This window comes from Xenopus tropicalis, chromosome 5 (assembly GCF_000004195.4).
Source record: "Xenopus tropicalis strain Nigerian chromosome 5, UCB_Xtro_10.0, whole genome shotgun sequence".
Lineage (NCBI taxonomy): Eukaryota > Metazoa > Chordata > Amphibia > Anura > Pipidae > Xenopus > Xenopus tropicalis.
In genome coordinates this window covers 150,466,025-150,481,070 of record NC_030681.2, presented here as the reverse complement: position 1 = coordinate 150,481,070, position 15,046 = coordinate 150,466,025, and the positions used below count along the sequence as shown (strand labels likewise).

General features: G+C 45.3%; 1 protein-coding gene across 1 annotated transcript; it reads right to left on the bottom strand.

Moving 5' to 3' along the window:
• Nucleotides 1–697: 697 nt before the first annotated feature.
• On the bottom strand, nt 698–12,362 carry efhc1 (EF-hand domain (C-terminal) containing 1). The gene is given in 10 exon segments (NM_001008105.1): nt 698–858; nt 2,275–2,415; nt 5,263–5,476; nt 5,629–5,769; nt 7,541–7,770; nt 8,266–8,458; nt 8,639–8,788; nt 9,039–9,326; nt 11,576–11,797; nt 12,114–12,362. Coding segments are annotated over 9 exon segments (1,635 nt in total). The 5' UTR covers nt 12,177–12,362; the 3' UTR covers nt 698–858; nt 2,275–2,281.
• Nucleotides 12,363–15,046: the final 2,684 nt, after the last annotated feature.

Here is a 15,046-nt window from a genome sequence, read left to right as displayed (position 1 = left end):
TAGTACGGGGGAATCCCTATGCTGCCATAGTTTTATGGTATCTCTCTGTACAGGCTATGAGCAAACTTAGGGGGCTGTTCCTGCTGAATTGTGCTTAGTACAGGGGAATCCCTATGTGCCATAGTTTTATGGTATCTCTCTGTACAGGCTATGAGCAAACTTAGGGGGCTGTTCCTGCTGAATTGTGCTTAGTACAGGGGAATCCCTATGTGCCATAGTTTTATGGTATCTCTCTGTACAGGCTATGAGCAAACATAGGGGGCTGTTCCTGCTGAATTGTGCTTAGTACAGGGGGAGACTACTGCTGCCCCTGGAATTTGTCTGAAGGTAGAATCTGATCTAGTATTCAGTGGGGCTTGGGCATTTTGGGCTCTTCTATGTAGGTGAAGTCAGTCACAGTGTTCAGTCATTGTACTGGGGTGGGCTACTGAAAGGTAAAGTGATGCCCAATTATTGGGGGGTCGTTAAGGTGCTGTTACTACGCAGAGGCAAGTTTCCAAGGTGCTGAGAGGGTTAGTTCAGTGGCAGCTGCTATTAGATCTTATATTCATGCCTGAACTCAATGAGAGGGACAAACACGGCACTTTGCCAGTACTATAAAGTGACTGTTGGGCATCTCCGCTGAAGCCATTGGATAAATATAAATGGAGGGGAACCATAATGGAACATTGATATGAATCTCAGCCGAACACGTAAGTCTCAGGCATTGGTTTAATATAAGCAAATTCATGCAGCGCACTGCCCAACCCAACCCAATCCAATCATTTGGCCTCTAGGATGATGACTTCCCAATAAGCAGCGTCTGGAGGCTTTGAGCCAGTTCTTCAGTGAGATGTTGGCCTCCCCACCATGGATCCACTGAAAGAAAATTCCAAGAGGAAGAAGAAGGGAAAGACTCATCAGAGTAGAAATCTGACACTGTAGCACCTTGTCTGATCCCTTCTACTCTAGGTATCCGTGGGCGTTGCTACTGTACTGGTATATAGCAATGGTAAGTACCAAAGAACCCTGCTTCTCTAATGGTACTGTCCATTTCCTATGTACACAGGCAATGTTCCTGATCTAATGGTATGATCCATAGAACATGGTTACTCTGATGGAATGTACCAATAGAATGGAACCAATGGATGGAATGTACCAATGATACGGTGCTGCTATTGTGTGTCCTGATGGGACCCTGTTACCCACAGACCATAGCTACTCTTATAGTATGTACCAATAGTGCTTTTGAGTCTCTAGTGGGACCCAATGGCTGATATCAACTCCTCCTCTTGAATACTGCTTCTCCAATAGCACAGGCCCTAGAAATATAACCCCTCAGGAACATTGTTACTCAGTGGTACCATAGGGGCCCCTTGTGGCCCTTTCAGTTCTACTTTTATGGTTTCCCACTCAGTTCTCTGTATTAACAATTAACATGGCCCCAGTCTATTAAACTCTCTATTTAACTTAGAAAAACCTTAAAAACTATTTTTTAAAATGTTATTTCCTGGGTCTATGCCCCCCCCCCATTAGTTGTAATGTGGCCCCTTCTGAGATTCGCTTCAGGATTGGTCAGCTCTCCCGGGTGTAAAAGCAGCGCCATTATAGCAGCTGGGAAAGCCGCGCAACAGGAGCAACTGGATATTCTCCTTTACTATAGAAGCTGTATTGTTCGTTAGGGATGCTCATTGTCTGACCCTGCTAACGAGCATCACTAATGAGTGACTTTAGAAACGCTGTGACCCTTCTCTGTGCCCAGGTAACCTGAACCCTCCCTGTTATGTTCAGCCCTGGCATTTCGTGCCCCTGTGGGACGGTTATACTGATGGGTGAGTCATGTGACCCTGGTGTGGCATTTTGTGCCCCTGTGGGATAGTTATACTGATGGGTGAGTCATGTGACCCTGGTGTGGCATTTTGTGCCCCTGTGGGATAGTTATACTGATGGGTGAGTCATGTGACCCTGGTGTGGCATTTCGTGCCCCTGTGGGACGGTTCTACTGATGGATGAGTCATGTGACCCTGGTGTGGCATTTCAGTGCCCGCTGCTGATAGACTAGAGGCGCTAATGGTTCTGCTATGGATAATCCTACAGTATCTCCTTTCTCTGTGACCTAAGGGCGCCAACAACCTGTGTACAGAGGGCCCCTCTATTCCCTGCTTTCTAATGCATAAACATGGGCACCATTCACTGCTTAGAACATGTCAGTCAAATGCTAAGCCTCTGATTGGCTGTACATAGGGTACATGATGCCCCGATTCTGCTGAGACCCATTCTCTGCCCATACGGTACCTTGGCATTATATCTCCGGCTGGGGGTACAGGTGCCTTTCCAGGGAATGTAACACATGGGGGGGGAACTCCTTGCTGTGCGCCTTCATGTAGTTTAATACGTATTCGTCGGCGTCTGTGATGATAAATCTGTGGTTGAAGACTGGAGGGAGAGACAGAATTGTTAATAAAGGAATGGCCGATCATTTAAAGGCACAGTGCACCCTTACAACTTACGTAAGCTGCACACCATAAGTATAAGATGCTACCTGGGAGCCAGTGCGATATTGCAATGTAGATAGAGAGAAAATGACGGCACTCACAGGAATTTTCACACTGGAGACATCAGATGAATACAAAAGTGAGGTTTTATTCAGTCCGACGTTTCAGTTCCAATTGGTCCCTGATGAAAGTTCCAATTGGAACTGAAACGTCGGACTGAATAAAACCTCACTTTTGTACTTCATCTGATGTCTCCAGTGTGAAAATTCCTGTGAGTGCCGTCATTCTCCTCGGGGACTTATAATATCCTTATATGTTACAATAGGGGGTACTTTATTCACTGTATATTATAAGGAACTCCTCTGTGACGTATAATATCCCTATATGTTACAATAGGGGGCACTTTATTCACTATATATTATAAGGAACTCCTCGGGGGCTTATAATATCCCTATATGTTACAATAGGGGGCACTTTATTCACTATATATTATAAGGAACTCCTCGGGGACTTATAATATCCCTATATGTTACAATAGGGGGCACTTTATTCACTATATATTATAAGGAACTCCTCGGGGACTTATAATATCCCTATATGTTACAATAGGGGGCACTTTATTCACTATATATTATAAGGAACTCCTCGGGGACTTATAATATCCTTATATGTTACAATAGGGGGTACTTTATTCACTATATATTATAAGGAACTCCTCGGCGACTTATAATATCCCTATATGTTACAATAGGGGGTACTTTATTCACTATATATTATAAGGAACTCCTCGGGGACTTATAATATCCCTATATGTTACAATAGGGGGTACTTTATTCACTATATATTATAAGGAACTCCTCTGGGCTTATAATATCCCTATATGTTACAATAGGGGGCACTTTATTCACTATATATTATAAGGAACTCCTCGGGGACTTATAATATCCCTATATGTTACAATAGGGGGCACTTTATTCACTATATATTATAAGGAACTCCTCGGGGACTTATAATATCCCTATATGTTACAATAGGGGTACTTTATTCACTATATATTATATAAATATTATATATATATATATATATAAACAGAGAAGAGAAGAAATGCCGCACTCACAGGTCTTAGTGCAAAAATAAAGAAAATTTATTCAGGCAAACTAACGTTTCGGCTGGATCCCCAGCCTTTCACTTTGAGAAAGGCTGGGGATCCAGCCGAAACGTTAGTCTGCCTGAATAAATTTTCTTTATTTTTGCACTAAGACCTGTGAGTGCGGCATTTCTTCTCTTCTCTGTATATACTTACCTATATACTGCACCCAGGCACTATTGACTCTTACATGACGTGAGTGCCGGCTTTTCTATACATATACATATATATATATATATATATATATATATATATATATATATATATATATATATATATATATATATATATATATATATAAAAAAATATACACATACATATAGAAGCTGCCATTGCTGGGGCATAGTTACACTGAGCTGCTACACGTTGGATAACAAACAGGCACACAATAGCGCAAAATATTGTCTGTTTGTCTCTTAAGGTAGCACAGGACCAACTGCAACAACCAGGTTCCCAAGAGCCAGCTCCCTATGTACCTGGGATAAACCCAAAGCCTATAAAGGGCTGAAAGATTTTAAAAAGTTGAAGCTTTCAAAATGGTGGTATAATAGAAGTGGGGTGTCCATTCTCCGTGTTTTAGTGACCCCTTCTGCCCCTCTAGTGCCGCAGTGTATGTGCCGCCCCTCATTAATCACCCATAGATCTCCCTGTAATTTAATCAGCATTTGCCCAGGCCTATTAATGAGCTGAGTGCCCTTCTGCTTCTCTGGGCTAAATACCCACAGTCTTCTTACTCCTGTAGCCACAAGGGGGCGCAATTGTCCACTTAATGCACAGCTGAATGTGTCTGCTTTTCTGTAGCTCCAGTATTCAGCTGAGGGATCGAAATGTTCTGGTAGCAATGCCCCTTTCTATTATAAGTCAGATGCCTTATGATCAGAAAAATAATCTATAAAATCTGACAGTCATGACATTTTGTATTATTCATTATTATTTTATACTATATAGAGTTCTTTTATCTACTTCCAATCAATAACTTAAAATTATTATTTAGGAATAGATGCTGCTTTATGCCACTAGATGGCGCATAGAAGCCATATTGTTAGCCTTGGAATTGGCATTGCTGCAAAGCTTCCGGATATGAAAAGAGCCCCTGGCACACAGGGAGTTTATTAGGGTCCAAATGACCTTAGCAACCAGGGAGCGGTTTAAATGAGAGACTGATATATGAATAGGAGAGGGCCTGAATAGAAAAATAAGTAATAAAATGTAACAGTAACAATAAAAATAGTGACACCCCCCCCATTTGAAAGCTGCAGAGAGAAGAATATGGCAAATAATTCAAAAACTATAAAAAAAAAAAAATAAAATAATGAAGACCAATTGAAAAGTTGCTTAGAATGGGCCATTCTGTAACTGGCTGACCCGCTGCCATACACGTTAAGATCCGCTCACTTGACGAAGTTGCCAAGCGAGCAGAGATCTTCTCCCGATATCCTCACCTACGGGTGGGGGATATCGGTCCCCGATCCGACTAAATTTTTTAACCTGCCCGATTGATATCTGGCCAGGCAGGCCAGTCGTTTCTGCCCCTACAGGGGCCGATAAGCTGCAGAATCGGTCTAAGGGACCCATATCGGCAGCTACAATCGGCCCGTGTATGGGCACCTTAACACAAACCATGTCGGTGCCAGTATTTACCTTCAATAGCAGCCCCAATAGTGAAGTCCTTCGGCCCATAGTAGATAGGGTTGTCTACGGTGGAACCCGGTACCAGCACCCTGGATTTCTCTAGGAATTTCCCCCCGATGATACCAGAGTTCCGAACTTGGCGCTCAAAGATGCTCAGCATGTCGTTGGCCAAGAAGTACGAGAGGACGAAGCGCCGCACTTTGTCTTCTGGGTTTGGGGAATCCTACAGAAAGGATGTTTGTGAGGAAGCGTCTTAACTGCCCAAAATAAATACCGCTCAGTTTGCCCCATGCAGCTTAAAGGGCCAGTAACACCACAATAGTTAAAAGTGCTTTGAAAGCAATGTGCCCAGAGTGCAAGAAAAGATCTCCTTACCAGAATAACTACGTATCTCAGGACATTATGGTCATTCTCCAGCATTTTCAGCACATCCTTTTTGGGGGGCTTGGGAACCAGGGATAGGCAGTTCTGTAAAGAGTCTTCGAGCAAACCAAATCCATTGTATGGAGGGATCTCCTGTGGTCAGATAGCAAGAATGGCACATGGAGTCATTTACAGCTATGTTATACACCCCCCCCCGTCCAACCCAAACCCTGAGCAGGCACAAGGAACCCAGCCTCAGACTATAAATGCCCCTTTGCCTCCACTAGGAGCCCTTCAAAACTGCCCCCCGTTATACTATGGAGTTCCATAAGTGCTGATGAAGGAGTTAAACGTATAAACTGGAAAAGACTAAATCAAGTTTAGATGTAGGTGGAGATTAACAGGTCAGCCTGGTCAATAACTGATAAGCTCAACCAAAACAGGGAAAGTTAAAGACCAAAACCCGGAGCAAAACTGAGAAAACAACCCCAGGAAAAACAGAACGAGGAAGAGGAACCGGGTACAGAACAGAACTGCAACAAGGACAAGAATCAAGGTGTTTGTTAGACCCATCTCACTTGGGGGAGGAAACAGAGCAAGAAGATTCTACTAAGTAGGGCACTAACTAATGAGGAGCTTCAATATATGTTTGAAAATCATATATAATCCCAAAGCGCTGCAGGACCCTCTAACTGCTAGTAACATGAGTGTCTTATCAGCAGTTTTGCTGTCCTTGAAGCCACATCTCTAGGGCCTTGAGCACGTTGACATCTACTAACTTTTTTTAGATCCCAAAAATCCCTAAAAGAGCAAGCGTGGGTAGGCCTAAACCTGGTCCACAAGTGCACTTCACTTCCATCTCAGAGCTCACCTTGTTTGGGCAATACAACACTCTACTGAACTTCTAAAAAATGTTGTTACCATCTGTAGATGTTCCCCCAAACCCCACGACCATCATCAAACATGCCCTCTTGAGTTCTAAAATGCATGGATTGCGCCTGTGAAATGTACTCATAGCTTGGTGGCAATATCAGAAGAACGTCAGTAGAAGCCTACATCATACCTGGACTTGGTGGTAATATCAGAAGTAAATCAGTAGAAGCCTACACCCTACGTGGACTTGGTGGTAATATCAGAAGTAAATCAGCAGAAGCCTACACCCTACCTGGACTTGGTGGCAATATCAGAAGTAAATCAGTAGAAGCCTACACCCTACCTGGACTTGGTGGCAATATCAGAAGTAAATCTGTAGAAGCCTACAACCTACCTGGACTTGGTGGCAATATCAGAAGAACATTAGTAGAAGCCTACACCCTACCTGGACTTTGTGGCAATATCAGAAGTACATCAGCCTACACCCTACCTGGACTTGGTGGCAATATCAGAAGTAAATCAGTAGAAGCCTACACCCTACCTGGACTTGGTGGCAATATCAGAAGTAAATCAGTAGAAGCCTACACCCTACGTGGACTTGGTGGTAATATCAGAAGTAAATCAGTAGAAGCCTACACCCTACCTGGACTTGGTGGTAATATAAGAAGTAAATCAGTAGAAGCCTACACCCTACCTGGACTTGGTGGTAATATCAGAAGTAAATCAGTAGAAGCCTACAGCCTACCTGGACTTGGTGGTAATATCAGAAGTAAATCAGTAGAAGCCTACACCCTACGTGGACTTGGTGGTAATATCAGAAGTAAATCAGTAGAAGCCTACACCCTACCTGGACTTGGTGGTAATATCAGAAGTAAATCAGTAGAAGCCTACAGCCTACCTGGACTTGGTGGTAATATCAGAAGTAAATCAGTAGAAGCCTACACCCTACGTGGACTTGGTGGTAATATCAGAAGTAAATCAGTAGAAGCCTACACCCTACCTGGACTTGGTGGTAATATCAGAAGTAAATCAGTAGAAGCCTACAGCCTACCTGGATGACCTTCTCTTCCTCATCTTCTCTCTCCTTGTTAACCTCAACAGGCTGAAGGTCTCCGATCCCCATTTTATCTCTGTAGAAGTCTCGAGTGTAGGCATCACAGTCATAGATAAAGAACTTGCGTCCTAGAATACTAATGTGCTTTCCTACTTTGAAATCTCCAGGGGAAAACCATTCCTTCACCTCTTGGTCTGAGATCTCCAGCACACACATTGGGAAGGTGTCTGGTCAACGCAAACATGGAGGGTCAGAAACACAGAAACAACAATAACCTAATAACGAGTCATTGTTTTTTTAGCATTTCCATATACAGTCGGCTATTAGACCCGCCCTATCTGAACAAATTGTTCCACACCCCTTCCAACACCATCAATACTTTCAATAAGTAGGACACTTTACTTGATATAACACATGTTTGGGTGTTGGATTATAAGAAAATTATATGTAGAAACCTCTTGGAGGACCACGTCCATCTCTTGGGTCTCCAGTGGAAGAGTATGGCCAACCAGCATATACAACAACCTCACACTATAGGTCTGAAATAACCCACCATTCCTTAGCTAGCTTTCTAGAGCTTCCTTGAGATATGTGTTCTAAGCCAAATTAATCTAAGGGTGGTGGTGGAAGCATATTGGGACCCAGAGCTTCTCCTTGGGTTCCCAGAAATGAGGTTCCCAACCCCATACCTTGCAGTTCCCTACCCCAGTAGGTAGTCTTACCTTTTGTATCATTCACCACTTTAGGTAAGTGTTGGCGTTTCATCAACACTGGGAATGGGTCGCGTCCATCGTTTCGCTCATGCACTTCCCTGATTTCCACTGTGTCGTCAGACAGGTAGTAGTGAATGAGCACCGGGTGCTTCTCTCCAAACATGCTCTCCGTGTCGTCCCACACAGCAAAGAAGCGCAGAACCTGCAGAGGGAGTCAAGGAGTTTTATTCTGGTTTTATTGGGTTAGAAGGTCCATACTTATATCGCATTGTGTATATATGACCACTAGGGGTGCTGTTCCCTTGGTCTTTAGGTGGGCACACAAGCGAGGCTACAGGTTCAAGACCAGAGTGACCTAGATTATTGACGCCCTCGGACTCACCTTACGGTCCATAGTGAGGTACTGCTTGAGCTTATCGAAGTCGGATGGGGTGACGAATGTGCGATTGGGCCTCCTCCTCAGTTCAGTAAATGGGTCTGTAGGGATGCCCTCTGGGGGGTTCAGCTCGATGCCCTCGCTCTCCAGGAATTCCTGCCCACGCCAAGCAAGAGATTCTTGTTAATCAAAAACATTAGCAATATGGTTCCTACAGGTTGTAGGGCGCGTGAAGCGCGTCAGGTGATAATTTGATTTGCCTTTATGCAAAGTAAACTGTTTCCTATCTATTCAGCTGTTGTTAGGAAACTGGGGGACAATTTTTCCCTTTCATATTGGGGTCCAAGGCTTCCTGCAATGGCCAGACTCCCCCCAACTCTCTTTATGGCCAATGGAACAAAGGTACCTGTGTGAAACTGTCACAGCTGATAAGGCGGAAGGTTCGGCCGTACAAAGTGACGTTGATCCCCACATTTAGATCCTTCCAGTGATAGGGATCCCCGTTTGCATTCTTGGGGTGTCTTTGGCGCTTGATAAATGTTCCTTGGGGGATGCCGGAATTTTCCATAGGTGGCTCTATCACTGATATAGTGTCATCTTCCAGATAGTAATACAGCGTGACTCTGCGCACTCGGTAGTGCTCCTCCGGGGACAGGGGGACAGTCTCTTGGAAGTAACCCTCAAACCTGAGCACCTGAAAGATTATGGAGAATGAATCACTTACTGGCAATGGCCTACTCCTGGCCAATGGCCCTTACGGCTACTGGGTCACCAGGCTGCTGAGAAAATGTTGCGCTGGTCCAACAGGGGAAATAATGCAATTGCTCTTCTGTAACCTAGGGGTTTAGAACCTTTAGCGCTTCACATCCCTTCTGCCCCCCACTATTTCTGTCCTTGTTATGGGCTAAGGGGGCCCAGCCTGAAGGCCAGTTAGGGGGGGATTTGGGGTGAGTGCTTATTTGTGCCCTGGGTACCCCTGGAACTATAGCGGGGTGACTGTTACCCCAATGTTTCTATATATCTGTAACCTTGTTATGGGCTAAGGGGGCCCAGCCTGAAGGCCAGTTAGGGGGGGATTTGGGGTGAGTGCTTATTTGTGCCCTGGGTACCCCTGGAACTATAGCGGGGTGACTGTTACCCCAATGTTTCTATATATCTGTAACCTTGTTATGGGCTAAGGGGGCCCAGCCTGAAGGCCAGTTAGGGGGGGATTTGGGGGGAGTGCTTATTTGTGCCCTGGGTACCCCGGGAACTATAGCAGGGTGACTGTTACCCCAATGTTTCTATATATCTGTAACCTTGTTATGGGCTAAGGGGGCCCAGCCTGAAGGCCAGTTAGGGGGGGATTTGGGGTGAGTGCTTATTTGTGCCCTGGGTACCCCTGGAACTATAGCAGGGTGACTGTTACCCCAATGTTTCTATATATCTGTAACCTTGTTATGGGCTAAGGGGGCCCAGCCTGAAGGCCAGTTAGGGGGGGATTTGGGGTGAGTGCTTATTTGTGCCCTGGGTACCCCTGGAACTATAGCGGGGTGACTGTTACCCCAATGTTTCTATATATCTGTAACCTTGTTATGAGCTAAGGGGGCCCAGCCTGAAGGCCAGTTAGGGGGGATTTGGGGTGAGTGCTTATTTGTGCCCTGGGTACCCCGGGAACTATAGCAGGGTGACTGTTACCCCAATGTTTCTATATATCTGTAACCTTGTTATGAGCTAAGGGGGCCCAGCCTGAAGGCCAGTTAGGGGGGGATTTGGGGTGAGTGCTTATTTGTGCCCTGGGTACCCCTGGAACTATAGCGGGGTGACTGTTACCCCAATGTTTCTATATATCTGTAACCTTGTTATGGGCTAAGGGGGCCCAGCCTGAAGGCCAGTTAGGGGGGGATTTGGGGTGAGTGCTTATTTGTGCCCTGGGTACCCCTGGAACTATAGCAGGGTGACTGTTACCCCAATGTTTCTATATATCTGTAACCTTGTTATGGGCTAAGGGGGCCCAGCCTGAAGGCCAGTTAGGGGGGGATTTGGGGTGAGTGCTTATTTGTGCCCTGGGTACCCCTGGAACTATAGCGGGGTGACTGTTACCCCAATGTTTCTATATATCTGTAACCTTGTTATGAGCTAAGGGGGCCCAGCCTGAAGGCCAGTTAGGGGGGATTTGGGGTGAGTGCTTATTTGTGCCCTGGGTACCCCGGGAACTATAGCAGGGTGACTGTTACCCCAATGTTTCTATATATCTGTAACCTTGTTATGAGCTAAGGGGGCCCAGCCTGAAGGCCAGTTAGGGGGGGATTTGGGGTGAGTGCTTATTTGTGCCCTGGGTACCCCTGGAACTATAGCGGGGTGACTGTTACCCCAATGTTTCTATATATCTGTAACCTTGTTATGGGCTAAGGGGGCCCAGCCTGAAGGCCAGTTAGGGGGGGATTTGGGGTGAGTGCTTATTTGTGCCCTGGGTACCCCTGGAACTATAGCAGGGTGACTGTTACCCCAATGTTTCTATATATCTGTAACCTTGTTATGGGCTAAGGGGGCCCAGCCTGAAGGCCAGTTAGGGGGGATTTGGGGTGAGTGCTTATTTGTGCCCTGGGTACCCCTGGAACTATAGCGGGGTGACTGTTACCCCAATGTTTCTATATATCTGTAACCTTGTTATGGGCTAAGGGGGCCCAGCCTGAAGGCCAGTTAGGGGGGATTTGGGGTGAGTGCTTATTTGTGCCCTGGGTACCCCTGGAACTATAGCAGGGTGACTGTTACCCCAATGTTTCTATATATCTGTAACCTTGTTATGGGCTAAGGAGGCCCAGCCTGAAGGCCAGTTAGGGGGGGATTTGGGGCCCTGGTTATTGCATTTGCTTATAAAATAAATAAGGGCCATGACCCTCTGGATGGTGCTTAAAGTGGTTCTTCACTGCTTTATGGGAACTTACCATTATTACACCTTACCTTTTTATCAAAGGCCACATAGGAAGGGATGAAATCTGATGGTGGGGCCGGCTTGGCACGCCCATAGGTCAGTGTTGGCCTTTTGTTGGCCAGCTCATCTAGTTCGGCTTGGGACAGCTGGTTGGCTGTGATGGGTTCCCGTCCAATGCCGACAGTGGGGAGAATGGGTCGACTGTAACCGTTTTTGTAGGTTAAGGTCTGGGAGCGGTGAAATGCGCTTTTCTGGAACAGAATCGGCACAAGGTTCTGATGATTACGGTTCCAAAGACTGGATCATCATGTAGGTACAGTATACAAACACCATAGATATGAGGAACCCCTTGTTACAGGCCCCACCCACTTACCCTCCATTCTGTTTGTATGTCACATGGTACAACTGGATCAGAGAGGGCAAAACAGACCCAGATAAGGATAAAACTTATTATACAAATCTATTATACAAATCGCTCCAATACTTTACATCACCATGTTGCCAACAAATACAGCTCTACACTCCCAAAGCCGCCCAGGTGCAGCATGGGAAGACACTGGTACTTACCGTGGGGTCCCTGTAGGTGTTCCCAGGCAGGAAGGGCAGTCCGTGCACGGGATAAGAAGCCATGGCGCCCAGTAAATGGGGGGAGCTCCCCTCAAACTTTCTGCTTAAACTGGTCCCTGCTGGGGGGGCCCACACTCTCTCTCTGCCTTTCCGTTGGGCTCCCTGTGTTCCCCTGTGTGGGACTCTCCCCCCGTCTCCCTGTATCCCTAAAGCCTGTCTGTCCCTTCACTGTCTCCCCACACAGCTCCCAGTCTCCAGGTTACACACAGCAGCAGCATCCAGTCTCCATGGTGTCAGTAAACAGTCTGTAGCTCCGCCCCCTCAGAGCTGCAACTGCCTGTGCTGTGCCTGCACCCAACTGTCTGTTTCACTGGGTCTTGCCTGTGGGTCTGCGCTCTCTCTGTATTGCACTCACAGGACCCCCTGTATATGGCACAATGTGCTGCTGTATATGAAAGGGAAACTTAACCCAACTCCACAGGGCTGGCACTCAGCAGCAACGATGGGCAGTTCCCAGGGTCAGACTAGCAGGGAAGGGAAAAATTCCAACCTGGATGGTCTCCTAGCAAATATGGCTGCTAAGGGCTTTTATGAGTGGTAGTTTAGGACCCATTATCCAGAATGCTCGGGACCAAGGGTATTCCGGATAAGGGGTCTTTCCGTATTTTGGATCTCCATACCTTAAGTCTACTAAAAAATCCGTAAAATATTAATAAACCCAATAGGATTGTTTTGCATCCAATAAGGGGTAATTATATCTTAGTTGGGATCAAGTACAGGTACTGTTTTATTATTACAGAGAAAAGGGAATCATTTAACCATTAAATAAACCCAATAGGGCTGTTCTGCCCCAAAAAGGGGTAATTATATCTTAGTTGGGATCAAGTACAGGTACTGTTTTATTATTACAGAGAAAAGGGAATCATTTAACCATTAAATAAACCCAATAGGGCTGTTCTGCCCCAATAAGGGGTAATTATATCTTAGTTGGGATCAAGTACAGGTACTGTTTTATTATTACAGAGAAAAGGGAATCATTTAACCATGAAATAAACCCAATAGGGCTGTTCTGCCCCAATAAGGGGTAATTATATCTTAGTTGGGATCAAGTACAGGTACTGTTTTATTATTACAGAGAAAAGGGAATCATTTAACCATGAAATAAACCCAATAGGGCTGTTCTGCCCCAATAAGGGGTAATTATATCTTAGTTGGGATCAAGTACAGGTACTGTTTTATTATTACAGAGAAAAGGGAATCATTTAACCATTAAATAAACCCAATAGGGCTGTTCTGCCCCCAATAAGGGGTAATTATATCTTAGTTGGGATCAAGTACAGGTACTGTTTTATTATTACAGAGAAAAATTTAATTGGTTTAAAAAATCTGAATTATTTTATTAAAATGGAGTCTATGGGAGACAGGCTTTCTATAATTAGGAGCTTTCTGGATAATGGGTTTCCGGATAACGGATCCCATACCGGTACTGGTGTGTTCCCAGAACTGGACAGGTGACAAGTAGGGACATTATCTATTACATAATATCTACAATATCTGTTTGTAGGGGGATTTTGGTTTGTCCTCTCCTTAGTCAGGATAGAGTTAATTCCAGCTATGGACTGGGTCTGCAAGAGAGCTGCGAGGTTAAAGGGGTGGTTCACCTTTAAATCAACTTTCAGTAAACTGATCTTTATTTTTTATTATGTGGTTTTTGAATTGTTTAGCATTTTTTTCAGCAGCTCTCCAGTTTGGACTGTCAACAACCATCTGGTTGCTAGGATCTAAATTCCCCTAGCAACCAAGCAGCGGTGTGAATGAAAGGCTGGAATATGAATACAAGATACCTAAATAGGAAGATTAATAACAAAATGTAACATTAAAGATAACATTGCAGTCTCACAGAGCCAAAGATTTTTGGATTATGGGATCAGTAACCCCCATTTGAGTCATAAGAAGAAGGCAAATAATCTGCCCTCTGGGGCAGAAGGGAGTGCCCTTTTGCTGGCAAATATTACCAGGCAGGACTCTAGGGCAGGGTTGCCAGGTTGGTGGTTTAACCGCCAAATTGGGCTACTAATTTAAAGCCCAGGCGGGTTTCCAAAGTACGAACCTTCCAAGGTACAGTTTTGGGCTATTTTTTGGAGCCTTGGCGGGTTTGTAGTTTGGAAACTAGCCAACGGTTTTCCCCCTAGTGTGTTTGTTCCACTGCATGCTGGGTAATGTAGTTTGTATCTAACAATTAGCCTACAGCTAGGATTAGTATAAAACTACAATACCCAGCATGCAATTGGATAGTCTGTTCTACCCCCTGCTCCCTGCTCTATAGGGAATGTGATTGTACTGTTACTTTCTACTGGGATGTGGGGCAGTTCTACCCCCTGCCCCCTGCTCTATAGGGTATGTGATTGTACTGTTACTTTCTACTGGGATGTGGGGCAGTTCTACCCCCTGCTCCCTGCTCTATAGAGTATGTGATTGTACTGTTACTTTCTACTGGGATGTGGGGCAGTTCTACCCCCTGCTCCCTGCTCTATAGGGTATGTGATTGTACTGTTACTTTCTACTGGGATGTGGGGCAGTTCTACCCCCTGCTCTATAGGGTATGTGATTGTACTGTTACTTTCTACTGGGATGTGGGGCAGTTCTACCCCCTGCTCTATAGGGTATGTGATTGTACTGTTACTTTCTACTGGGATGTGGGGCAGTTCTACCCCTGCTCTATAGGGTATGTGATTGTACTGTTACTTTCTACTGGGATGTGGGGCAGTTCTACCCCCTGCTCCCTGCTCTATAGAGTATGTGATTGTACTGTTACTTTCTACTGGGATGTGGGGCAGTTCTACCCCCTGCTCTATAGGGTATGTGATTGTACTGTTACTTTCTACTGGGATGTGGGGCAGTTCTACCCCCTGCCCCCTGCTCTATAGGGTATG